Source organism: Osmerus mordax, chromosome 19, assembly GCF_038355195.1.
Source record: "Osmerus mordax isolate fOsmMor3 chromosome 19, fOsmMor3.pri, whole genome shotgun sequence".
In the NCBI taxonomy this organism is placed as follows: Eukaryota; Metazoa; Chordata; class Actinopteri; order Osmeriformes; family Osmeridae; genus Osmerus; species Osmerus mordax.
Window position 1 is genome coordinate 10,639,684 of NC_090068.1, and position 25,386 is coordinate 10,665,069.

At 44.6% G+C, this 25,386-nt stretch overlaps 5 protein-coding genes across 6 annotated transcripts; 2 read left to right on the forward strand and 3 right to left on the reverse strand.

Annotated features, from left to right (window-relative positions):
* Positions 1 to 1,716: 1,716 nt before the first annotated feature.
* selenow1 (selenoprotein W, 1) lies at positions 1,717 to 2,972 on the reverse strand. The gene is made up of 6 exons (XM_067257409.1): positions 2,785 to 2,972; positions 2,629 to 2,653; positions 2,468 to 2,521; positions 2,267 to 2,341; positions 2,064 to 2,158; positions 1,717 to 1,980 (listed from the first exon to the last, which is right to left on the reverse strand). Exons 1-5 carry the CDS (start codon positions 2,958 to 2,960, stop codon positions 2,081 to 2,083), a joined length of 408 nt encoding a protein of 135 aa, XP_067113510.1. The 5' UTR covers positions 2,961 to 2,972; the 3' UTR covers positions 1,717 to 1,980; positions 2,064 to 2,080.
* Positions 2,973 to 3,108: 136 nt separating this feature from the next.
* Positions 3,109 to 6,781, reverse strand: LOC136963260 (EH domain-containing protein 2-like). Its single transcript, XM_067257318.1, has 6 exons — positions 6,558 to 6,781; positions 6,039 to 6,215; positions 5,766 to 5,863; positions 4,946 to 5,358; positions 4,621 to 4,785; positions 3,109 to 4,497 (listed from the first exon to the last, which is right to left on the reverse strand). The coding sequence occupies exons 1-6, from the start codon at positions 6,779 to 6,781 to the stop codon at positions 3,943 to 3,945; spliced, it is 1,632 nt and encodes a 543-aa protein (XP_067113419.1). The 3' UTR covers positions 3,109 to 3,942.
* Positions 6,782 to 14,053: 7,272 nt separating this feature from the next.
* On the reverse strand, positions 14,054 to 17,232 carry zbed4l2 (zinc finger BED-type containing 4-like 2). The gene is made up of 2 exons (XM_067257317.1): positions 17,227 to 17,232; positions 14,054 to 16,909 (listed from the first exon to the last, which is right to left on the reverse strand). Exon 2 carries the CDS (start codon positions 16,876 to 16,878, stop codon positions 14,308 to 14,310), a length of 2,571 nt encoding a protein of 856 aa, XP_067113418.1. The 5' UTR covers positions 16,879 to 16,909; positions 17,227 to 17,232; the 3' UTR covers positions 14,054 to 14,307.
* A 296-nt stretch (positions 17,233 to 17,528) lies between these two features.
* On the forward strand, positions 17,529 to 20,701 carry LOC136962942 (alpha-soluble NSF attachment protein-like). 2 transcript variants are annotated; one of them, XM_067256874.1, is made up of 12 exons: positions 17,529 to 17,734; positions 17,844 to 17,926; positions 18,057 to 18,173; positions 18,334 to 18,380; positions 18,521 to 18,598; positions 18,729 to 18,784; positions 18,911 to 18,995; positions 19,130 to 19,234; positions 19,412 to 19,480; positions 19,596 to 19,646; positions 19,732 to 19,854; positions 20,006 to 20,701. In XM_067256874.1, the coding sequence occupies exons 1-11, from the start codon at positions 17,640 to 17,642 to the stop codon at positions 19,831 to 19,833; spliced, it is 888 nt and encodes a 295-aa protein (XP_067112975.1). In that variant the 5' UTR covers positions 17,529 to 17,639; the 3' UTR covers positions 19,834 to 19,854; positions 20,006 to 20,701. The 2 variants fall into 2 exon arrangements, with proteins under 2 accessions (XP_067112975.1, XP_067112974.1); XM_067256873.1 differs by having other exon boundaries at positions 19,732 to 20,701.
* A 757-nt stretch (positions 20,702 to 21,458) lies between these two features.
* si:ch211-284e13.6 (uncharacterized) lies at positions 21,459 to 25,038 on the forward strand. The gene is made up of 3 exons (XM_067257436.1): positions 21,459 to 21,697; positions 23,199 to 24,169; positions 24,310 to 25,038. The coding sequence occupies exons 1-3, from the start codon at positions 21,652 to 21,654 to the stop codon at positions 24,319 to 24,321; spliced, it is 1,029 nt and encodes a 342-aa protein (XP_067113537.1). The 5' UTR covers positions 21,459 to 21,651; the 3' UTR covers positions 24,322 to 25,038.
* The last annotated feature ends 348 nt before the right edge of the window (positions 25,039 to 25,386 follow it).

A 25,386-nucleotide genomic window follows, 5' to 3' on the forward strand; every position in this document is an offset into this window, starting at 1 on the left:
CACTACTTAAACGATCTAAGTTGTGGTGGAGAGGCTCTCGATATCCTCATAGGTGACAATGTCCCGGCCGTGCCGTCCCGTTGGAAAAGCCGTGCCTCCTCTTTGGTGGTGTCAAGCCACTGCTCCCTGACTGTGTGGTCACGAATCAATAAGCAAGGAAGCAAGCGCAAATTCTCATCAGGAATTCAGTACCGTCTCAAAGATGTGGCCAAGGGCGGCAGGTCCTTGAAGGGCCTGTTCGGGAACTGGGACAACGAAATCGCCGCGTACTACTGCACCTGCTAGATGTTGAGGTCGCTACAGCAAGGTTGCTGGTCACTGAGCACAAATAAATGAATGCAATTTAGCAAATGTCTCGTCATTATATTTTTGTCAGACCTATGTATTTTTGAAAGGCCTATACCAAAACAACACAATTACTGGAAACGAACAGGTGTGCCTAGACTATGTCAGTGATGTTGACTATTCTCAATATTGGAATATGCCTTTAATAAACGATAAACTTGTCCATAATTCTCCATCTTAATAAAGGTTTCTAGACTATGAGAAGTATTATTAATACCTAGGCTTAATTTACCAGCAGACAAGTATATGTATTGTGCTCACAAATGATTGGCATAGTATAGGCTATATTAATCATCCACCAACTCACAGCAGCAAATACAATTTCAGATTAGGCCTCTATTTGATGATTGTAAGATGATCTACTTGTTGTAAGATGATCCACTTTTGTAATTTAATACCATTTAACTTTAATTTAATTTAACTTTAATACCATTTAAGAAAACGATCTAAGGTTATTTCAACTGAAACTTCTGCCAAAAGCTCATAGTTACTTCATGTAACCTTCATGTCTGATGAGATAGTTCTGTGCTGTATTTGGAAAACTGATTTAAGACTAAATATGCTATGGTTGGAGATGACAGGAAACACACCCTTGGTACAGATTCCAATAGGCAAACTTAGTATTGTAGAGCTCTTTATATACATAATATAACACAGCTGTGAACTACTGCAGCTGCCTCCTTACCAATTGTCTGGCCATTCACTCACAGTGACTCACATTCAGACTAGAAGCTCATGTTTTAGGATATGACTGCAAATGCACAGTCCTTAACAGATAGCAACATTTACATGCATGATGCTAACAATCTGTGGGTGACTGGAGTAGGCTACAAGGCAGAAATAATGTAACCAATTGCTATATTATTTTGATTGAATGTCTGTGAAAACAAGTCAAACAACTACTTGTCAACTACTAACTTAGAAGTGGACATTTTCTGGTAACTATTTTGGAAATTTGGATACTGATCCTAAAATCCTAATGTGGCAAATTATGTGTCACATTCCGTATGACAAGTATTACATTCTTCAGTATCTTTGAAGATAACATCGAACAAACAATCTATTTGCTCTGCTATTAAATGTAAATATAACATATATCTAAAGAGCTCTACAAGAATAAGTTTGCCTACTGGAATGTGTACCAAGGGTGTGTTTCCTGTCATCTCCATAGCATAGTTAGTCTTAAATCACTTTTCCAAATACACAACAGAACTATCTGTGACTAACTATGAAGGTTAAATACATTAAAAAAGAAAATAACAAAATAGAAAAAGGCTTCTAAACCTTTTGAGCAGAGCTCTAATTCTGCCCCAGTGGAATATAGTGTGTGTGGGAATACAGTTCATTTACAAAGTGGACAAATCAACAATGTAATGTCAAATGGATCAGTTTTATTGAGAATACAACTTAATCTTGGACATGTCAAGATGACTTTGGTTTCCAATTACTAATAAGATGTGTTCCCTTTGTACTGTAACCCAGCTCCAAAACAGTGCTATTACAGGAGCCGAATCTAACTGTCTGGACCAAGAATGCCACAGCAAGGTTCATCAAGCAGTATCCATGTCTTTGACATTTGAGACACCACCATCATTGTTTGCCATGTAAAAGTGTAAACAAACAGAAAAGACCACACTGTGAAAACAAGAGATACAACATCTTAACACATGACAGTGAACTTGATGAACATATTGAGGTTGAGGTGCAAAATGTCTTACCTCCCATGAACAGCACTTTATTTCCCCAAGGCCTGTTCAATAGCCGCCACTATCGGTGCCATTTTCTGGTCGCTATCCACATAGCCTGACCCCTCCTGAAAAAGGTTGTCTTTTTATTGTCCATACAATCAAATTGAGTACACTGTCTACAAATTAAATGCAAGGGGATCCAATTGACTGCAATTGGATCACTTCATTAGTACCTTCTTTGAATGAACCAACTTGCCATTCACCATCACTTCAAACCAGCCAGAAGCTGTTGGCGTGCTTTCACTAGTCTGTTGGGTAAATCAAGTTTACAGAACAATCAAGTTAGTAAGCAGAAACACACAGTTTGCCAAATCAACTCCTGATGAGCTACTGTAGGCTATATCGACCTTTTTTTGTCCATATCAAATGCTTACAATCTCAAGGTCGCCTGGGAATTCATCCTCAAGCTGGGTCATGAGCCTGGTGAACTGAAAAGACATTCATCATCAAGGTATATCATAATCAAGGTATATCTAAATCACACAGTTCACCGCTGCTGCTACAAAGATCTGAGATTATTTCCAAGATCGCTTACCTTGGGCCTGTACCCTCATCCACCGCTAAAGACAAACAAATAGGCTAGTTAAATTTAGTAACATTTCCTGCATAACTGTAGAGGTAGCTTGTTAGGTAACTTTGCAAAATGCCTTCATTAAAACTCCACTAAAAATAGACAACACCAATGACTTACCAGTAAATGACGTGAACTTTGACGCCCATATTGCAATTCGCAAAGGTCCTACTTTGACCGCGGTAGTGATTATTTAGACGATTTAAACGATTACCCAACGATGATGTCAAGTAATGTACTTGTATTTGCCTAAAATGTGTTTGGATAGATATGAGGCGGAGCGAGTTCCGAAACATCGTCCTGGGGTTCCCTTACACAAAAAGGAGGATATACATTTTTGACATGGGGGTGAAAGTAGCATACATTGAGTTTGGGCTTCTTCACACACGCCCCATATACGCGAATAATGTATAAAAGTGGATATATGTCAATTTTATTGTGCATACATACATTTATTTTCACATTTTAAACATTTCATAATAGTCTAATAGGGTACAAGCCAGATTTTGGCAACCCCTTCAATTTAAACATAATGGTTTGGTTGATGAATTCGATCTCCTAGTTTTAGCGTTGTCATCACGTGACGTTTCTCTGTCAACGCCTATGGTCGACGCAAAGGGAGGAGCTGCGGTTTAATTCGATACATGCGCGATTTGTGATCCTGTGGCGCCCTGACAATCTCTATGGCGAAGGCTCTCCAGAGTTTCTCCCCCGTCTTTAGTCCATAGTTTGTCCGAGGGAGATCACTACGGTTACCGCCTGATGTGATCATAACAATCTCGTTGTGGGAACAAACACATTCAGATGAACGCGATGAACAGCCTAAATACATCAAATAAAAATCGCCGCGAGGCATGCCATTTCCACAAGTCAAAAGATTGTATTTCCATACATCACGACTTATCCAGCATGTCCGTGAATCCCTGTTGTATAACTTGTATCACTGCTTACTACACACTGAACTCCATGCTATTTTCAAGATACCGATGCAGTCAATGAACCTCTAAACTGAGTCGAGTAGGCTAGTGTGACTGTCCGATGGCTGTAAGCCTACTGTTACTTCAACATACTGTAAGGCACTCATATTCGCGTATCTTAACTAAATGTAATTGTAAATGTGCTAAATAAGTGCATAACTGTTATTATCGTTTTGCTAGATTTAATACAAATTGTATTGTACAATATTATATAAACGTGTGTTCATCCAAGTAAAGTTGACCGTATTTTCTTTTGAGACAAAGCCTTGAAACTTTCCCAAATTAATGTATCAGACAGTGACTACAATTCCAATTTTTGGTGTAGGCGTTTGGAGGGTGGCACCAGGTGTACAGGCAGCTCTTGAGGTAGCCTGTGGCCTTCCACCCTTCCCTCAATGAGGTAGATTGCCAAGGCAAACTCCTCATCATCAAGCATTCCATCACAGTCTACATCTGACAGCTTCCAGATATGGCCGAGTACAGTGTGCGGCAGGTTGCTGCTGACCATCCATTCTTTGGCCTTAGTGCTGCTCAGTTTCCCATCATTCGGACAGAGATTGTAGAATATCTCATCATATTTCGGTTTATCTCGAGCCACCACCCACTCATCTACCCGTACCACGCTCCCCTCCCCACTCTCAGTTGCGTCCTCAAATGGATCTCTCTTGTAGACAGGTTTGAAGGTTCCCAAAAAGTCACTGTCCATCATCACTGGCAGAAACTCCTTCTTCACTTCCTGCTGATGCAGTAAGGGCATCAGCTTTGCAATGTCAGTGGACAGTAACTTGTCTAAGGAAGCCATATAGCTGGATTTGAGTGTCTTGAACTTTGTAAAATCTTGGCTCATGAGTTTTTCCTTGGAATAATAAAGATATAGAAAGGTTAAATGTATCAGAAGTCAAGACTGTTCAGAATGTAGGACAATCATATTCATTTACATTATGGCAAAGTATGCAGCTGTTTTAGGGTAGTAGGACACCTGCATCTTGCCACAGTCAGGGAAGTCACCAGCAGGGACCCGATGATGCTGCTGGATCTTTGAGAAGATAAGAGGGAGGTCGTAGATCAGGCTATGTTTCTTGCTGTCTTTGCAAAAGAGTGTAGGCATCTCTTGCTTCAGGTGGCTGATGATGTGTGCATGTGCCTAAGAACGAGTAGAGGAGCAATATTTCATTTCTAATGTCATTTCTAAGTGACAATAAAAAAAACAGCAGCAATTAAAAGTTAATATTTGCACGTAACATGCAAATTATTAATGAGGAATAATTAACTTTATAGTAAATAATAGGCCACGCCTCCCTCACCCTAACGGAGCGTGCCCTTTTCACCAGATCATTGAGTTTGCGTATGGCCGCATTGCGAGGCAGGTTCCTGATGTCTGTCAAGAGAGCCTCTTCCTCCACCTCAAGCAGTTGGCAGTGGTCAGACAACAGGCGTGGCTCTGACCAGAGAGAGGTGATGTAAACTCTGAGTATCTCAGGGGTCCGAAACACTCTCCCCAGCGACCACATGAGGGCGCCATACACCCGCATCAGCTGCTGAGAGTCAACCCTGTCTGCCTTGTTCAGCACAACGCGCAGCTTGTCCTCGTTGCCACGCAGCGCTCCGAAGGCACGGGTAAGCTCATCGGAAAACTCGAGCTTGTGCGCGTCAAACAAGAGGATGATGCGATCCACACGTTCCGCAAACCAGCGCAACACTGCTGGAAAATCATAACCTACAGAGAGCAAGAAAGTGGCCTATGTGTTAACTTAAGTATGAATTGCACAGAGTTGCTTAAGAAAAAGTTTTCATTATTGTGCAAAGAGGAATGGTAACTATACTGCAGAGCATTTACAGTTCCACCCATGGCTCCATCGAGACGTTTCACATCCTCGCATCCAATACAAAACCTTCCTTAGGGCTCTCAAATGATCTCATACATTCTTGAGTTTGAGACCTCACCCTAGTAAGACCAGACCAGATGCATCAATGCATTCATCTATGAAAGGCATTTTGTTTCTTGATCTACAAGGTTATGAAAGATTTGATACAAATAAAGTCATGAGTCACCTCAGTTAACTGTAACTATACTAAACAATACTAAACTCCAATAGACGTACATATTGTATAAGTCCACCTTACCTCGACTCATTTTCTTTTTAGCCCCAGTCAGGATGCCTGGAGTGTCAATAATGCTGATGCTTTCCAGGATCTGATTTGGCAGCTGGGCACATTGAAATCTGTAGTGGAAAAACAGTCAACAATGAAGTAGATGTAGAAACATGTTGATATTGTTGACAGTACTCTTATATAACTCCATCTCTCTTCACCTCCACAATCATTTGTATTGGAATCTGAGTAAGGCTCGTGTGATTTACACTGCAAATGTTCTAAATCAAATCAAGCATACTCTACCTGTTAAGGAAGGCATTTCCGAAAGGGTTGAGTTTCCGAAAGGGCTTTTTTGGATCTACTGTTAGGGCATTCCCTGGGATTATACCTTCCACTTCCCCATGCATAATGGCAGTGAAACAGTCGGTAGTAGGCTCTGGTCCAACTCTGCTTCCTGGGAAGTCTTGCTCTAGGAGATACCTAACATACAAACACACAAACACAGGCTGACTGATTGCAGGAGAGAATAATGACAGGAGATATTCCCACAGAGGGAATAGTTCTGTGAAACTCACTGATTAGCCAGAAGCTACGTATCTACAACACACCACACACCAAAATTATTACACAAATATCTGAGCAAAATCCACAACTAAATCACATTGAAAACATGTTTTGTAACTTTGAACTTAACTTTTATAGATAGCAAAGTACAAATAATTTAGATAGAAATTACAGCAGAAGATAATGGGTCAGAAGTGCATCGTCCTACATCAGTGCTACGCAGGCCAGTGATTTAAAAATGATCATATTGATACTCACTTGATGAAAGTAGTTTTTCCGGTTGAGTATTGACCCATGACTAAAATCATTGGTTTGTTGTCAAAATCTGCATCCTCAAAGCTGGGGGAGTGAAGATGATGGAAGCTGTAGTGTTTCTCTATGGGCAGTAGCCTCTTGTAGTACAGATTCCTGAGCTCCTCTGTAACGACATGAACATCCTCCAGTGTTTTAGAACTTTTTTCTGTAAGTTCTTGACTAGACATGGTTATGTTCCTGCAGACAAATAACAAATAAAATGTCACTTAATAAACACTGTTCTCCTATTCCAGTGTTGAGGACACACTCCAGTCGCAAGGAAAAACGGTATAAATTAATTGTGAACAGAGAACCGCAACTGGTACCCGATCCAAAACAGGGACGTAGCTAAGGGAGGAGAGGGGTGTTCACCACATCTGCTCAAGTGCACCTAACACAGAAATGAGCCAAGCGGGACTGGGTGGAGTACAGCAATGATATCAGTACATAATTCCTAATATGTAAAGGGAGCTGGGGAATAAAAAGATTAAACATGGCGTGTTTTTTGTTGTTGTGTTTTTTGTTTTGTTTTTTGACAAAAAAAGGACAATCTGAGCATGGGTGTCGTATCTCCCTTTTCCCCGTCGACACGCCCACATCCCTCCAGAAAAAGAATCTAATAACGTAGGCTACTGTATACAAAATTGTAAAGGTCCAGGTGAGTGTCATAGGCCTACTTCAAAATGTACAGCTCAGTAAACAGATAGTGATACATATAGTCAGATATGATTTGAGTGCAATGATTCTGGCGCATCATGGTTGTACAACCAAATACACTGATTTAGTTAATTACAGTTAAGTGACGGACCATTCCTCGATTTTCTGAGGGGATTCAGTTGGCAGTTAGCGAAGAGCTAGCTGCGCGCCTACCCTTACCAGTTGGCAAGGAACAGAGACACTTCCGGTGAAGTCCAATCAGGTGAGGTTAATTATTTTCAGCATGGCTAGCTAAACTAATTTCAGATTAAATTGTGTAATTATTTGAAATTGATTAAAGGGAATGGTCAGATATTTGTTAAAGTCTGAAACGTAACTCTACAACAGATGTTTGTGATCTAGCTAGCTAGTACACTGGCTATCTTATGACGATCTTTTTCGCTCAATTTAGCTAGACCAACTAGCTAGAGCTAGCTAGCTATCATAGAAGGTTAGCTAGCTAGAGCTAGACCACACTGTGTTGCCAATTTGCGATGACTAGACTAGCTATCAATCGAGTAAATTGGCCAAGATTGAATGAAGTGTTTCTGTGCGTAGCAATGGAAAAACAACAGAACTCTACAAGTTCATCTACTGAGGAGCAAATTATGAAGACGGATGAATACGAGCACTTCTTGTCCTCACTTTCATTAAAGAAAGACGTAACCATGGAAGCTGTCAGTGGCCTCACAGCCCCCACTCCTTTGGCAGCCCCTCCCCCTGACATTTTGCAGTCAGAGCCTTGGATGGGATGTAAGTCAGAAAGATATTAGGCCTAGTAGTCTTTCATGTTCAGTGGTTCAACATTGGTAAATAAAAAGTTCCATCGGTGTGTTCAGATATGATAAAAAAAATGTGGTTACTGTTTCTCTGTTAACTGACAGCTGTTACTGCAGACATATATGATCAGTCTCTGTCTGAAGAGTATTCGTTGACAGTAGACCTGCCTGTCCGTGACTCCTCCTACGAGTGCTCGCTCTGTCTCAAAATGTTCGGGACGGCGAACTCACTCAGCAAACACCTTCTGACGCACCAACAAGAAAGACCACATGTGTGCTACATCTGCCAGCGAGCTTTTAAACGTCACGACCACCTGTGAGTCAAATAACCATCTCAAATATCTATTTTTGTATATAAGAGCTAACTAACTGATGGTTATGAAACTTAACAGTAACCGTGGAATTAAAATGCTTCTGTCTGAAACGTTACCATTTGTCTCGACAGCAGTGGCCACATGCTGACTCATCAGAAACGCAAGCAGTTTCCTTGTGCAGAGCCTGGATGTCGGAAGAGCTACTATGACTCTCATTCCCTGAAGCGCCACTATATGTCTCAGCATATCTCCCCCTTCGTCGCTCCCATTACCCAGTGTGTCCCTCCTCCAGCCCACTCTGCCAAGACCCAGTGGGAGCCTGTAGAAAGACCTGCTGGATTCTTTGAAGGCTCAGCAGACACATGTAATTACCACTCACTGTTCCTCTCTCCGCCACAGGCTAGATCAGACAAACTACAGCATGGTTCTGACTATTCTGCCTATGCCAGCTACAATAGCAACGAAAGTTTACCTCCCCCGGATGGCTCGCTGGTGAAAAGCTGCCTAGAGCCCAACCTCTCTCAGCCTAAGTCTGTGTTAGTTCTGGCACCATGGAGGCAGGGATCTGATAAAGGTCCTTGTAATGACTGTACAGGGGAACTACATCCATCCCAGTGGAACCCTGACCCCCAGGTCCAGGAGAAGGCCCAGACCCAGGTCCACTTCGGCAGCATGACAGGATTGGAAGGCCCAGGCACTCAAAGCTGGGACAGTAGAATCGTCATCCCTGTCTCTGACCTCCAAGCGCTGGAGGAAATCATGTCATATGACCCGTGCAGTGGGGCAGCCCATGCCGGAATAGACAGCACAGTGATGCCCTTTGCAGCAACAGACATACCCTCTCAGTCCAAACAACTCAACGTAGTAAAACAGACATATAGCCAGATGAGCTCTGAAGGTAAACCCCAGGATAAACTTCAGCTTTATTCTTTTGAAAACACAAAGTCCTCCGCATGCTCCATTTCTATCATACCCGCCAAGCCCGTTCTCCACGCCGCTCACAGCTTCACTCAGTCAGCCCTCCCAAACCAGCCCAACCCCGGTGGGCCAGCCCCGCCTATCCTCCCTCCTGTCCTCTACAGCATGGTGAAATCAAAGGCGTGTCTAGACAGGGTGGACATGAAGAAGAGGAGCGAGAGGCGCAAGAAGTTGCCGACGGCACATCTCCCTGCTCCGCCTCTCCCCCCCGTCCCCCCCGCCTCCACCCTCCTAGCGCCATGGCGGCCCCGGCCTCGCCCGCTCCACCTGGTCTCCCCCAGCCAGGTGGCCATGGCCTCTTTCTCAGACAGCTCAGCCTGCCAGCACGTCAAGGTACTCTCTTTTACTCTTTTACTAGGGAGTCAGATGGCTGAGCGGTGAGGGAGTCGGGCTAGTAATCCGAAGGTTGCCAGTTCGATTCCCAGTCATGCCAACTGACGTTGTGTCCTTGGGCAAGGCACTTTACCCTACTTGCCTCGGGGGAATGTCCCTGTACTTACTGTAAGTCGCTCTGGATAAGAGCGTCTGCTAAATGACTAAATGTACTCATGGCTTCACCTGTTTCTAGCGTCTGTGTGGCTCAGATAAAAGAGAAAGGTCACATTATAAAATAAGACAATAGAATAGAAGTTTCAGGTATGTAAAACATGTATGTAGATTAACATTTAGTTTGTTTGTAGAAAGATGTGGACTTTAAAGTTTTCAGTTGAATTTACCCAGGCAGGAAATACCAGTGTACAAGGAGAGGGACCAGATGCTGGTGAGTGGTAAGTTCACTGCTACCGTAGGAACAGCTCAGAAACAGGGAGGTTGACCTGATTGGACAGATACTACAGAACATGATGTTCCCCACTTCAGTACATAGACTTACTTATGGATTCTGTTTTGTGGGGCTGCTGCGTGTGATTGGTCCAACGTGTCAGGAGGATTCCAAACTTCCCACGTGCAAACAAGGCTTCAGGAGGACCAAGTGGATCGTCAGTCAAAATAGAATACCACTCTCCTGAGGTAACTATATGATGTGTAAACATATCTCGGTGAAATTGATCATATTGTGTTACAGGTGAATTGGAAAGGATTTGAGTTTGGTTGTGTTAGTTGACGTGTTTGTATGTGTCCTGCAGAGTGAAGATTCAGGACCACAGGGGGAGAGGTCTCCCGCTAAATACATGGCTCTGTCTCCGCTGGTCATTCCAGTCTCAGTCCCTGTCACGACAGATCCTGACTTGGCATACAAGGAGCGAGAAGACAGCACTCGTACTCCAGACGTAAGCGCCCGAGAACCACTCAAGTGTAGATATGCTCCAGTGCCTTGAACCCAACCAGTGACCCAGCGGAAACAGCAGCACGGAGGAGAGTAATGCCCCTGGTGGTGGCTTGTGTCCCAGGCTCAGGGCTGCTCCGGGAGGGTGCGGGGGAACCGCCGCCTGGACTTCATGAAGAGCCTCATCATCCCCCCTCCCGCCCCGCGCCGACTCCCGACCGAGGAGGCGATGGGGGGCGCGTGGGGCCGCGGTGCGGGCTGCTACACTAGCCAGCTACGCTCCCCGATGTACCTAGTGGACCACCTGCTGAACCCCAGCTCTCAGCCCCCGCCCTACACCCCCCCACCTATGCTGAGCCCGCTCCGTCCCGGGACAGGCCTGTACTTCAGCACCCTGCCCCCCCTTCACCCCTGCCCTCCACCCAGCACCTACACAGCCACACTGGGTGGGTTTTTATCATACACCAATTTCAGAGGAATACCGTAGTGTCTTATCTTTCTGTCCAATACGTTACACGGTGCGACATGACTTTGAATCTGTCATTGGTCTTCTCTGCCGTCCAGATGGAGTTGATGGGATCTCCTTGGAGATGGACGACACAGTTGTCAGTATAAAACCGTACGTCTCTCCTGTCAGTTGGTCATTTGGACCACACAGACACCCCAGGTACCAACACAGAGCAGGCGAGGTGAGGTCAGTCTCCTGGGTCTTTTCCAGGAGGATCAACGTGGGCCAGCGCTTCCAGGCAGAGATCCCTCCCACGCGCAACGTGCTCCTGATGCTGTACGACGAGCACCCCGCCCAGCTGGTGTGGGCTCCATGGGGAGACACGTCCACCAACGCAGACACACAGAAGAGGGGTGAGGCTGGCCCTCGCAAACATCCGTTCTCTCTCACATTCACCCACGATCTGACTGTGAGATTGTATTCAGAATCAGAATCATTCACCCGCGATCTGACTGTGAGATTGTATTCATCCGATAGACCCGACTTCTGATTTTCAACACTTGCAGTGTTGTACTGCTAACGTTTGACTGTTTGAGGTTGACGGTTGGTTGTGTTGTTGTGTTTGCAGTGGAAGAACTGCTGGATCTGTGCTGTTCCAGCGTGCTGCCAGGAGGGGGCACTAACACAGAGCTGGCTCTCCACTGTCTGCATGAGGTTCAGGGAGACATTCTGGTGAGCGGATTAACTGTCTCTAGTTGTCCCAGTAACTTGTAATCAATTAAGTGTAATTTAGTTGATAAAACCAAACATACAAACATTATATATACATACAGTATATATAATTAAATTATAATTAAAATGCTAAAGAGCAATGGTGCACTCCATCCTTAGGCTGCACTGGACCTGCTCTTGATGAGAGGAGACTACCGTTCTTCCTCTCACCCCTTGAGTGACTATCATTACGCAGGTATTCTACACATCAACATCCATGACTGTTGACATGGTTCACAAGACAGCATACTCCCAGGTCCTAGCCCATGTCAAAATGTCACATACCTTTTGACCTACAGGGTCCGATCATTGGACCCCTCTGGAGAAGAGACTATTCTGTAAAGCTCTGCTCACACATGAGAAAGACTTCCAGCTGATTCACAGTGAGGTAAGAGACTATGGCTATGGTGTGAAGCGGTGTCAGGGTGTTTACTGTACCTCACATCTCAGGTCTGAACTAGGAAAGTACCGATTACAAACAAACATCACCCTCCCTTACAACACTAAGCTAGCTCTCCAATGAGGCGGTCTCAAACATGCATGTCCATCCCCCCAGCTACCATACTAGCTTGACGGCTGTCTTCCCCTCAAGTTGCAGACCAAGTCTGTGTCCCAGTGCGTGGAGTACTACTACGGCATGAAGAAGATCAAGAAGTTCAAGCCACGATCAAGCAACCGAGGATCCGACAAGAAGGAAGGAGCTGAAACTGAGTCGGTGAGTGATGCTACTAGGAGAGGTTCTAGAATAGTAAATATTCTAGAATAGTAGAGGTTCTAGAATAGTAAAGGTTCTAGAATAGTAGAGGTTCTAGAATAGTAAAGGTTCTAGAATAGTAGAGGTTCAAGAATAGTAAAGGTTCTAGAATTGTAGAGGTTCTAGAATAGTAGCTACAAAGGACACATACACTTGAATGTTGGGGGGGGGAAAACTTGTGCTTCGTATGCAGTGGCGGTATTTAGTGTTATTACAATGTGTTTTGTATTGCGTATGGAGTCTCCAGAGCACATCGAGGACAATCCACTTGGACGACGAGGGTCCAGAAGGAGGCTACTGAGACCGGACTACAGGGCCATGGGCCTGCTGGAGGAGAACTCGGCCTCTGGAGGTGCTTTGGAGTACACCTGTCGGGAGTGTGGGCGGTCAGTGGAATGATATTGAACTCAACAGGGCATAATCACTGGCCCCCAGCTCTAAAGCCTGTGATGAATCATTGACCCCCCCCCCTCTCAGCTTTTACACCGTAACCGAGCCGATGGCTTAAACGGTGTCCTGTTTACCCTGTCACGTGTCTCCCCTCCTCCCCCAGGGTCTTTGACCGGGTGAAGAGCCGCAGCGCTCACATGAAAAGCCACAGGAAGTCGGAGAGGCAGTGGCTGTCCAGGTCCAGCTGGTCCACAGCCTGCCCTGCAGACGAGCCCCCCCAGGAGCCCACACTGTCCAGGTCCAGCTGGTCCACAGGCTTCCCTGCAGACGGGCCCACGCCCAGCCCCCACACCTTGCCTACTCTCTACTCCTCCAGAGGGATCCTCTACACATAGTTCAACTGACACCTCAGTCCGTGTTTTATACTGACAAGTGAACTTTCACACGTGGCAAAGTTGTGTTGTACTTGCCAGTATTTTGTCAGTATTTTGTAAGAGGCTTTTAATTTATTTTAGGGAGTATTCTTTTAAAATTATGTTTTAACAGTCAAATGAAAAAGAAGGGGAGATCATTCAAATTAGAGCACGCTGCAAATATGTAATGTTGCATTCCAACTGTTGGACGGGTTAAGGTAGTCCATGTTGTTGTTTTATTCTCTAAACCATATTGTTTGTTACAACAAGAGCAAGGAAAAACTTGCCCAATGCCTTTGGGCTTCATTTAATAATCAATATTTTAGTACAGGGAAGAGAGATGTTTTATTTTTAGGCAGTTTACTTAGCTTTAGCAATAATTCAACAACATAAATTCAGATTTTAAACACATAAGTGCTAATATTGTTACTGTTCTCTTACACCTGAGATAATGAGGATGGTATGACTTCAACAGCCTCACATATTAAGTGGCCTGCCAGAGTTTACTTTTATCCACAGTTAAGGAACACTTTACTCTCTGAACTCTGTTCTGTCATTGCGAGTGTTGATACGTTTATTGTTTTATAATAAATAACTTCATGCCTCTATTTTATTGTAATCAAGTTTTTAATCAAACTTTACCAACAGTAACATCATATTAGGATAGTGTTTTATACTTGCAATCAATATTACATAAAGTGTTACAATATACATGTACTGGTACTATTTTTCTAACATTTAGCAGGTACAATGTGTAATATTACAGACAAATTGTAAAAAGAACTCCATTGATAGCTCATAAGCCTTCTAAAGCCTTCATAGGACTTCTAAACATGTGTTATGTCGTTCAAAGGTTACATGGTATGCACACTGCGTAGTAGACAGTTCACAACTCTTTTTCTCCTAACTAAGCTTTACTCTCATAGGAAACTAGAGACTGATAAAGAGTCTCTGTTGTCTGATCGCCTCTATGCTTGTCTGGGCCCCTGGGTCTCCCTGTTGCCGCTCCCATCAGCTGCTCGACATAGTCACAGTTGTGGTGAAGGAACAGAATGTGGTCCAAGTGCTGAGAGCCCAGTGTGGCCCTGCGCTGTGTGACAGGCGTCTCTCTGGGAGCGAAGGCTCTGTCTGCGGGCACCGCTGTGGCAGGGATGGCCAGGTACTTCCTGGCAAGCCTGGCCACAGCGGGGAAGCGATGCTCCTTAGAGCGCCACCAGTGGAGAGGAGACAGGCTGCGTTTGCAGAGCGGTTCCGCGATGTAATTCTCCAGCTGCTGGTGGATCTCCGGCATGCGCTCGGTGGGATCGACTCCTAACAGGATGTCATACATGCTCAGCGACACCAGGCTGGACTCTCTGCCATGCTGGAGGTCCCTCGTCACAGAGCCCGACGGGCCCATCTCTGCACTGCCTCTTTTCCTCAGACCAGCTGTGGAGCCGGAGTCACCTTCACCCGAACCCTTGCAACAGCCTTTGGATGGCGATGTCCTGGGTGCCTCATTGGGATGCAGCACAATGAGGTCGACCTCCTCATTGGATCCACAGGACCCAGGCGAATCCGGGTGCGTCTGTCTGGCCTGCGTGTCCTCCAAACCCAGGTTCATCACGCCCTCGTCCCCTCCTTCGTCCTCCTCCGCCTCCCCCTCGTCCTCCATCTCTCCTCCGTCACCGCCTCGCCGTAGCTCGCATTCTTCCACGTCCGGCGTCTCCGCCGACAACAGCTCTTTGACTCTGTCGTGAAGCTTGCTGCGAGCGTGGGGACTGAGGAAGCGCAGCTCCTTGAACCTCGGGTCCAGGAACGAGGAGAGGACGGCCGGGGAGTCCAGCAAGGCGTCCTCTTCTCCCAGCCTCCAATGTTGCTCCATCCCCGAGCGAACCCTCTCCATGACCCCTCGGGCGACGGAGCAGTTGCTCTCGGCGATGTGCTGCTCCAGGACGCGCGACACGCCGTGTAAGCACGGCATGAGGGAGGAGATGGGGGCGTTTATGTCCTCGCTCAGGAAAGAGGCAGCGATGCGTACCGTCCTAAGCACCGGTACCAGCTCCTGTAGAAGGCGCCACTGATGGTCTGCCAAATTGGCCGCGGCTTTCTGCTCCTCGAGCACGGAGCTCACCATCCATTTCAGCTCCAGTAGGCTCTCGCACATGTCGATGGCCGTGGCCCAGCGGCCAGGGTCGTCCAACACCAGACAAACACCGGCCTTGTTTGACGCCTGGGCTTTCTGGTTCAGGGCGGCCGCTGCGTGTGCTTCATGTTGGAAATGCGAGATGATCCTACGTACCTCAGCGAGAGCCTGTCTGACTGGCTCCACGCTTAGTCCTTCCTGGATGCACAGTTTGAGGGCCTCCCCTGCGCAGTGCAGTGCTACTGAACCTTCGGGAAGATTCTGAGGTGATTTACTCGGACCCGCAGGATTTAGATGTTCTTTCTCGAGCCTGCTGTCCTCTGCTCCTCTGGCTTCTGCAGGAGTCCACGGAGTGTTGTGCACGATGCAGAAAACAAAGTTTTCGGGCAGACGGAATTCAGAGAGGACAGCCTTCAGTGTGACCCCGAACAGGGTGAACCCTCTTCCACTTGACTCTTGACTAAAATCTGGCATGGGAAGGGTCTCCAACACACAGCGGGCCAGGTGCCAGTCTTTGTCAACAAAATGTGCACTTATAGTGAGAAAGAGTCGTCCGCTGCCTCCAACTTCACAGCCTGCTACAGACTGCCAGTACTCAGTGCAAAGAGTCAGACTCCGGGGGGCCATGCCAGACTGGAGATGCTCCTGCAGGTGCTTCTTCAGAGTATCATAGCGATGCCAAAGAAGGCTGCCAAGCTGTGAGGTGTTCGGCACACAGTAGTGTGGTTCTAAGCAGCTCAATAAAAGACCAAATCCTCGCTCCTCCACAACAGACAGTGGCTGCAAGTCTCTAAACACCATTTCCAAAATTAGGTCCGTCAACATGCCTGCTCGCTTTTCACTGCATACCTTAACACCTGTGCCGCTATGCTTGCTGTGAGCAACGCTGCTCGCACTGTATCCAGAGTGTGAACTGCTTGGATTGAGGTCTGGGTTGGAGACTGCGTTCTGATTTGTGTGAACACCTCCTACTTCCAGAGCAGGACATGCACGTGCACGCTTCGTCTCCTCCGGTTCAGCGGCCATGTCAGAATCCTGCTGCTCCTCCTTTACTATGAACGGAGCAGGTGGTTGGAACATGCCTGGGTTTACCACAGTAGATGTAACTGAATTAATGGAAGGAAGGGCATGTTGAGCCATTGGTTGGAATGAAGAGCTTGCTATTGTGCCGACCAGCGTGTCGCGGACATTATGTCTTCTGACCAGATGCTCCCTCATACTGCTGGTGCTGTTGTGAAAAGACAACTGTTTCTTACAGATATTACACTCAACCTGGGTTTCATTCAGTTGCGTGCAGTAGTTCCACACTTTAGATGTGCGTCGCTCAGTTCCACGGTCTGCTCTCCTCTTCATTTTTGACGGTTTGGCAGGGTAGTCGCGGTAGCTGGATCACAAGAAGATAGCCAAACAAGATTTTACTTGAGTATAGAAAGAAAAGAAAAGTCGTTGCTCCACTTCAATGATATAGGCTATAACTTGTAATAACTATATAGGAACTATATAAGATGTACAATAATTACCATCGGGATTTACAGTATATTACCTGCTGTTCTGCTCTTAACATTATTCTCAAATATTGCTTAGCCATTCAGTTACAGCTGGCCTCACGTTGCACGATCTTCAGTGTCTTTCTTTACACATACACGCACCTTTGCTATCCATGCAAATTCGGTATTGCTATTTAACAGTAATGGCACATACCTAAACAGCACTATTGTGTTTCCTTCATTTGATTACGGCGCCTGTTGTTGCTAAAATAGGCCTCCGTGATCGCTATAGTTTCAAACTCTAAACCGGAAGAGATACTTTTGGGTTACGGATCAAATCAAATATGTCTTGTAAAAAAGGTTGGATCAATGGTAATTATAGCTGTAAGTTGACATTATATTTAACTTTTTTTAGTCAAACAACTATGATTTTTAAATCTGAGATATAAAAAAAAAACTTAATTACATCTCTTGGCGTGCGACAGAGTCCAACACTTCCGGTTGACGTGACGTACTGGGGTTCGTGAAAACACTACTGGTTACTGCTGGGAGTAGAAATTGTACTGTCAGCGACTGGGACATATTTAATCTTAGCCCAATAAAACAAAAGCCACGAGAGACAACAAAATGGATCACTCCGTTAAAGAAAAGGAAGCCATGGCCCTTATCGCCGAGGCGGATAAAAAGATTAAATCACATTCGGTTCTTGGGAGTCTTTTTGGGTATGTCTGCCAGCTCGTTTAGCGTACTGTAAACTGTATTTTTGACTGCGTATTATGGCCGATGATGGTTTGTGTTGTAATTTGTGTTTATCACAATGCTTTCTTCCAGAGGTCCGACCCGTAAATACGAAGAAGCATGTGAAATGTATGTGAGAGCAGCGAACATGTTCAAAATGGCAAAAAACTGGGGTGGTAAGTTGGGTATTTTTTTGGGAAGGAGCAAACCGCAATGCGATCATTTTAACTTTGGTGTTGGTGGGTGGGGACAACAAACTTTTGTCAAGTTGCAATAACGGCTAGAATTTGATTTCCTTTCTTACAGCCGCTGGTAATGCATTCTGTCAAGCAGCACGACTTAACTTGCAGATGGAAAATAAACTGGATGCTGCTATTAATTTCATTGATGCAGGGAATGCCTTCAAAAAATCAGACCCACAAGGTATTCCATGATGTTTCACAATTGCAACGCCACAAATTACAATGTTCAAATAACAAATTATATATCTTTTCATGTTACTAGTGTATGTCAACTTAAAATACTATACCAACTGTAACAGCAGAACAGTAAATGATGTATTCTTATGGATTTATCTACACAGAGGCCATCAGCTGTCTGGCTAATGCCGTTGACATATACTCGGACATGGTAAGAACCATGTCTACATTAGTTAATTTAACAAAACTTGACAAACAGTAATTCTGACAATTTGTAGTCTCCTTGGATTACTGTAAAATGCGGTGATTTGTTGCACATCATGTTGACTGTCTCACCCATTGTGTCTGCAGGGTCGTTTCACTATTGCAGCTAAACACCATATCGCCATCGCTGAGGTCTATGAGACAGAACTTTTAGACATTGAAAAGGTCAGCCACTGAGAACACAGAACCCTGTTAAGATCCATAGATAACAAAGAAGCTTAACGTTTAACATAACTTTACATTTTGGATCAATCAGATTAAATGTAATCTGAGAAACGTTTGTTGCTGTCAACAGGCTATTGCTCACTATGAGCAGGCATCAGATTACTACAAAGGCGAGGAGTCTAACAGGTATTCTCAATGCTGAACCCTTCATGCATCAACATACACTGATGTATTTCCTTTAATTTACAATCAATTCTTGTATTTTGAAGTCTGACCGATGAATGACTTATTTGTTTGTAATTATAATGGCAGTGCTGCGAACAAGTGCCTTCTCAAAGTAGCCACCTATGCCGCTCAACTGGAACAGTACCAGAAAGCCATTGAGATTTACGAGCAGGTTTGGATTTGTCATCATCTCATCCACAGATGCGCTCCTGTTAAGACACACATTATCATTAGAGACTTTGTAACGGACTCTACATCCTGCTGCAGTGTCTTTTGGCTCATGTGACAGATGTGTTGTGTACTTAGATTGGAACATACGCAATGGATAGCACCCTGTTGAAATACGGCGCGAAAGACTATTTCTTCAAAGCCGCACTGTGTCATTTCTGTGTGGACATGCTGAACGCAAAGGTAACTATACGTATTGATGTTGTTTACTTTAAGAATCAGTGTATGGCCTGATGATGCAGTGTGAATTATAAATCAGACAGAAATAGTTGTAGCTAATCTAGTCACAACAACTGTATGTCCCAGGTGTCATTAGCTGGCTGTAAATATTCATTTTCCAATCCCTGTTCTACCCCTTAGCTGTCTCTTCAGAGGTATGAGGAGATGTTTCCTGCCTTCTCAGACTCTCGAGAATGCAAACTGGTTAAGGTAGGTCTTTTGTTGTCTGTTATGACTGGAGCCTGCAGATGAAACCCGATATTGTATCTGTGCAGAACAGCCACTGTGACTGCATTCAAAGAAAATCTCTGTTTTTCCTGAACAGAAACTTCTAGATGCATTTGAGGAACAAGATGTGGATGCGTTCACTGATGCTGTAAGATTTGTCTGTTTTTGTGGCGTTTTCTTTTTGTGTTCAGAACAGAGGTATAGCCTTTCACACTATTCTTTTGCTTTAACAGGTGAAGGACTTTGACTCAATCTTCAGACTGGATCAGTGGAATACCACTATGCTACTGAGAATCAAGAAAACCATACAGGATGATGAGAGTGACCTGCGCTAACATTTGCTTAGCCTAAAAGAAGTTGAGAAATATATTTAAAAAAAAAGATAACTCCTTTAACTCAAACCTGAAATCAATGTGTCCTTTTACATTCCTCAATGATCCGTCTTACTTTCCATTCCTGTCATGTTTTTCCACAACCTTTGTTTCTGATCTATTCATCCCTTTACAGCTTCACCTGGATATTTGTGCACACCAGAAAACAGTGGGGAAGAAAATGCATTCCTTGACTATCTTCTGTACTTAATTTGTTCCTTGTTTTTTGGTTGGACAATTTTTATTTATTTTTGTTGACTACGGTTTGATCAACCTTCCATGTTTTTTCCTTACTGTATGTGATTGCGAATAAGCAATATGGGCTTTGGCCCACACCCCAAAGAATACCTTTAATAACATATAGTCAATAGAAATGAGATCATTGGAAACTACTGGTGATATGTTGATACTGTTGTATGTGTTACAGTATGTATTTATGTTCCACTATTGAATACTTCAGTTTTAGAGCATCCCACAGTAAAGCATAAGTTATTGCTTAACCTAAATTGTCCTTGTTTAAATAGGATTTGTTCATGTTCAGTGTCAGTTCTAGCTATTGGGAGATGTATCCTCTGTTTGGAAATGCATCTTACATGACTGGCCTGCCGGCAGCCATTCCACATTGTCATTATGTAATATGTTTTTATTGATATACCACGTGTATTATAATAATTTTAATTATCTGTTTGATTCTTGCACTGGGATATTTTGTTGATGGGCATGACTGGAATATACTTTATTTTTGATCTTTGATTATTTATAAGCATGCATCCTATTTATTGTTGTACAACTACCTTAAATGCATCGCAAATAAACTTGACCAGATAAGTTTCTTTTGTTGCATTGTTGTATGTACAGTGGCATTGAAAACTTCTTCAGATCAAAGAAACAGAACATTGCTATGTGAATTATTTTCCTGGGATTAATTGTAACAAAGTCAACACATTTGGTGTTATCCAGTAATAACTCAAGACTACCTTTTTATCAAATCTGATAGTCCCTCAAACTGGGATGATCTAACCCACCTGTTAAGTACTTTGACTCAGTTTTGTCAAATTACAGAATCAGATTAAGGAATATTACAAGGAATCACATCTTACTTTCCACTCGTGTGAGAATATGGTTGTAGGTTGCAGCACAGCAATGGCAAACTGAGAAATTACTATTATTTTAGTGTGGGTTAGTAACCCTAACCTGGAGCACAAGAGGAATGGTGATGAACCCTACTGTGGAGACAGGGGACCTGTATCCCCAGAAAAGGAGGGGGGAGGACTTTCTTCTCAAAGTCGTCCTCTGGCTTCTCAACTTGGTTCGCCTAAACACAAAGACCCTAAAGTCCCTATTGGCCTAAAAGAGAGACGTTCCGAACTGTTACTTGACCATAAGTAGAGCACAAGGGTTCCTCCTCCTCAGTCTCACCTAGCTCTCCTATTGGTCTGCGTTGTGTAAAAGATAAGGACAGAGGGAGGGGTTTCACTGAAAGAGACTATATGATTGGCTTTGAACCTCGTCGGTCAAAACACCAATAGCGGCTTACAGAGATAAACCTTATTTGACACATTATAACACAGTTTCTTGCGAGATGTTGACATCGGATGCCACACATCTTCATTTCCCTCTGAGTTTTGTGTTTATTGGACCGCGGTCGAGTATATTATTAAGCGTTGTCTCCAGTTCAATAGCAGGCAATACGAAACGTTTGACCAATTAGTGGTTGATGTGGGCTACATCTCGTAATTCTGTTTAATTGCACACAATGCGAGACTCAGCATCACAGCGCAGATGTATTGCGTGTTTCAAGGGATCTCGGGAAGAACGATAACGAAAGGTAAAACTTTTTTACCTAACATGCATGTAATGAGGCAATTCTATTTTATTCATACGAATCACATGATTCATGGTAGGCAAACCTAAAATAAGAGCGTAGGCAAACCTAAAATAAGAGCGTCTGCTAAATGACTAAATGTAATGTAAATTCAAAACGTATGAATGCCCGGTAGGCTACTATGCTAACTTTTCAGATCAAACACTAAAATATGGTAGCCTCTTTCAATCTCACTCGCCGTTCTAGACTACATATGTGGGTAATTTACTAGTGAGAAGAGCTAATTGCGATAAGACGGTGCTATTTTTATCAAAATGAACTTGATAAAGTTATGTCGATTCGATATTTATTAAGTAGGAATAAGCTGAAATATGAATACTTTTGCGCTTTTTGGGAAACGAGGGCGGGGCCAACTATAATAAATGTTGAGAGGGAAAAACGAAGACAACAAACCCTCCAAATGTAGGCCACCGCGCGTGACCCAATTCCTCACACACAACACAGGGAGGGAATGTAGAGCACGGCTCGCCCGCCCCTCGTCACGCCTCGGCACAGTTCCAAGCCAGGTTTTATAAGCCAGAACGGTTCAATGAAAACATTAAATAAATACGGTGCTTATTTAGAAGTTCACCAATTGGTTTAATTTCCTTGGTTTAGTACAGAAAAAAACAGATGCAGCTTGCATGCTATTTTATTGGGTTGTTACGAGAATGTAGACAGCTACAGGACAAAACAATTGCCGTCTATTCCGTTAGGGTGAATAGTGTGGTTATTTATCACTGTGGGAAGGGAATTCGGTTTACATGAGAGCAGTATGAAGTTAATACTATACTTGACATTAGTTTGAAAGCTAGATTTTACAGGGTGATATATATTTTGTTTTTGGGCCCCTGGCATAGCAATCACTCTTCCTCTGACCTACTTTTCACCTTACTTCATACCTGCAAAGCTATTTATATCCCTGACATGGGGTTGTGGGTGCAGTAGACAGCATCTTCAACTGGTCTGGCACTTTCAGCCTCCTTAGGACAATTGACCCAAACACAGCGTTCAGAAAAACATGTTAACGTTATATTAAGACTGGTCAATTTTACATTCAGAGAGTACATGTTGGACAGTAGGCTACATGTTGCTTCTTATACATTTACATTTAGTCATTTAGCAGACGCTCTTATCCAGAGCGACTTACAGTAAGTACATGGACATTCCCCCGAGGCAAGTAGGGTGAATAGCCTTGCCCAAGGACACAACGTCAGTTGGCATGACCGGGAATCGAACTGGCAACCTTCGGATTACTAGTCCGACTCCCTCACCGCTCAGCCACCTGACTCCTTTTGGAGTATGGTAGAGACTAGATGTAATAGAAACTCAAATGTAGCTAGGCAACCTAGATTTGAAGCACTGATTGATATCTCTGCATGGCATTACCGTGTAACAGCTCTGTGGTTACTGTGCTGGTGGCGGCTTCCTAACCTTCCAGCTGGTGTTCTTGGTGTGTTGGTAGAGAGGCCAGGCATGGAGGAGAGGAGGTGCGCCGCTGCTGGGGCACTGGGGGACCCAAAGCTCCGGGCGTCGGTGGTCAAGACCCGCCAATCAGCTGAGGCCCACCAGAGCAGCGTGGGTGAGGAGGTGATGGCACCCGTCAGGGTGAAGGAGGAGGACGTCTCCGAGGTGCCGCTGAAGGTGCCCAGGTTCCAGTATGTGGATTTCCCCTCGTTGCATCAGTGCATCCGGCAGATGACCGTGCCTCCTGTGGACAGCTGGCTGGAGGGCTGTCCGCTAGAGAGGTCCTCGGCACATACAACCCTCAGCCCTAAAGAACCAGTCCAGCCCAAGTTTAAGTATGTGGATTACCCGTCTCTGCACCACTGCATCAAGCAGCTGTCGGTGCCTCCTCTGGAGAGCTGGAGCTCAGGCCTAGCCAGGCCCCGGGGAGGTGGAGGAGACGGAGGCAGACCTAACTCTAACCCTCAATCCGTCTCCCAGCCCAACTCTGCGAAGGGACATCAGACAGGAGAGGACAGTGCTGCACGCACACACAGACAGGGGGCGTACACAGCTTTCCCATTCCCCGGTCCTGAGCCTGGCTCCGTACAAGAGGTGACCCCCTCCGACCAGGCCGCCGGACAGCATCTGAGTTGCCCCACCAGAACCCAGCCCTCAGGAGGCCCCTGTGGCTCCCACAGTCTGCCTAAACGACCCTCCAACCCATTATCTTCTGGAAGCAGCAACATCAGAGGAACGAGTTCGTTCACCGGGCGTGATGACGGATCATCTGCTGACCACGAGTCCGTTGACGGGGTGATACAGAGGAACACAACTCATCCTGTCCAAGGGGTCCGGGCGGACCACGGCAACACGCTGCATCACAACCGGTTTTGGAGAACCGTACCAGAGTCTGTCTGTCCATTCTGCCAAAAGATGTTTTCAGATTCAGAGGAATTACGCGTCCATCAGAGAAGCCATTTGGAGAAAGTGAGTGTGATACATGGGATAATTTCACGTGTTTGAAATGCCTATAATCAAACTTTTTATATACTGTGCTCTATAAAAATGTATTTGGTTGCTTTTGTTATGTGCAGTGAACATGACTTATGGTTGTGGTGTACTTTCAGAGGCCTCACTGACACCTTGGGTGAGGAGAAGTTTGTCTGACAGTGAGGAAGAATCTCCTGGTCTGCTAGCTGAGACGCTTCAGAGTGAGACGCACTCTAAAGGCTTGATGGTTAAAGAAATGCCTTCTGTCTCAGTACTTTAGTGCTCATGCACCTTTTAGTACATTCAAATAGTTTGACATCAGAGACAACAGTGGTCTTAATTGGCCTGCCGTGACTCTCGAGGGTCCTACAGCTCTTCAAAGGTTTATTTTACTATGACGGGATACACAGACAGGAAGATCAGCAAATTAATTGTTGTTTCGATGTCAAGAATTAGACTGAAATGCAGTGCATTCATTATTGTGTGTGTATAGCTTTAATGTTGTTTTTTCTTCTTCTTTGGAATGAATGCCAATGTCTCCCTGTTTCACGCTCTCGCGGGTGTTGTTTTCCTTTATTGCCTGAACACTAGATAAGGGTGTCGGCCCCTATACACTGGGGAAGGCCGTCTGGTCAGACATTTGAAGCTGAAGATACAGTTCCCTCTAACTTTCAGTCCTTCAGACTTGAGCTGTAAAGCAACACAGGCTGTTTAATAATTTCCAACCCAGTGTTTTTATGATTTGTATGTTGATGTTTTGATGACAATTAGGCCCCTGTGTCATTGCTCGTTTTGTCTCTAATGAACATAAAACTTAAAATTTTGCTTTGAAATGTTAACTGTTAGTGTGCATTAAAGATTTTATATCCAACAAATATCTACTCGTCTACAATCAATACTCTTCCCATATATACTTCACTTCCTGTTAAATGCAGGCATTCTGTGCGTGTGTCTGTGGCGCAATTATATGGAGAATTGGATACTTTCTTGACTAATACTAAGTTGACATTTGGCAGAGGTATTGCTCAGGACCCAGGAACTTGCAGTACAATAGTTTAGATTAGCGGTTTGCAAGAAGTTCGTCGAATTTAAACGCTTTTCGTTGACAGTCATATTGAATGTTCTCTCTAGTCTCAAATTATATTTTCTGACCAGTAGGTGGTACATTTGGAGCCCAAACCATACACTCAATGGGCTACCGGCATTGCCAAAAG

Bases quoted from the DNA above. Each gene is read 5' to 3' on its own strand.
- LOC136963260 (XM_067257318.1), bottom strand. From the start codon at position 6,781: ATGTCTAGTCAAGAACTTACAGAAAAAAGTTCTAAAACACTGGAGGAT. The intron at 6,216-6,557 runs GTGAGTATCAAT...TTTGTATGTTAG, and splicing joins GGAAAAACTACTTTCATCAA to GTATCTCCTAGAGCAAGACT. The intron at 5,359-5,765 runs GTAAGGTGGACT...TGCTCTCTGTAG, and splicing joins TAAAAAGAAAATGAGTCGAG to GTTATGATTTTCCAGCAGTG.
- zbed4l2 (XM_067257317.1), bottom strand. From the start codon at position 16,878: ATGAAGAGGAGAGCAGACCGTGGAACTGAGCGACGCACATCTAAAGTG.
- LOC136962942 (XM_067256873.1), top strand. From the start codon at position 17,640: ATGGATCACTCCGTTAAAGAAAAGGAAGCCATGGCCCTTATCGCCGAG. The intron at 18,996-19,129 runs GTTTGGATTTGT...TTGTGTACTTAG, and splicing joins CCATTGAGATTTACGAGCAG to ATTGGAACATACGCAATGGA. The intron at 19,235-19,411 runs GTAACTATACGT...TCTACCCCTTAG, and splicing joins TGGACATGCTGAACGCAAAG to CTGTCTCTTCAGAGGTATGA.
- si:ch211-284e13.6 (XM_067257436.1), top strand. From the start codon at position 21,652: ATGTATTGCGTGTTTCAAGGGATCTCGGGAAGAACGATAACGAAAG. The intron at 21,698-23,198 runs GTAAAACTTTTT...GTGTGTTGGTAG, and splicing joins GGGAAGAACGATAACGAAAG to AGAGGCCAGGCATGGAGGAG.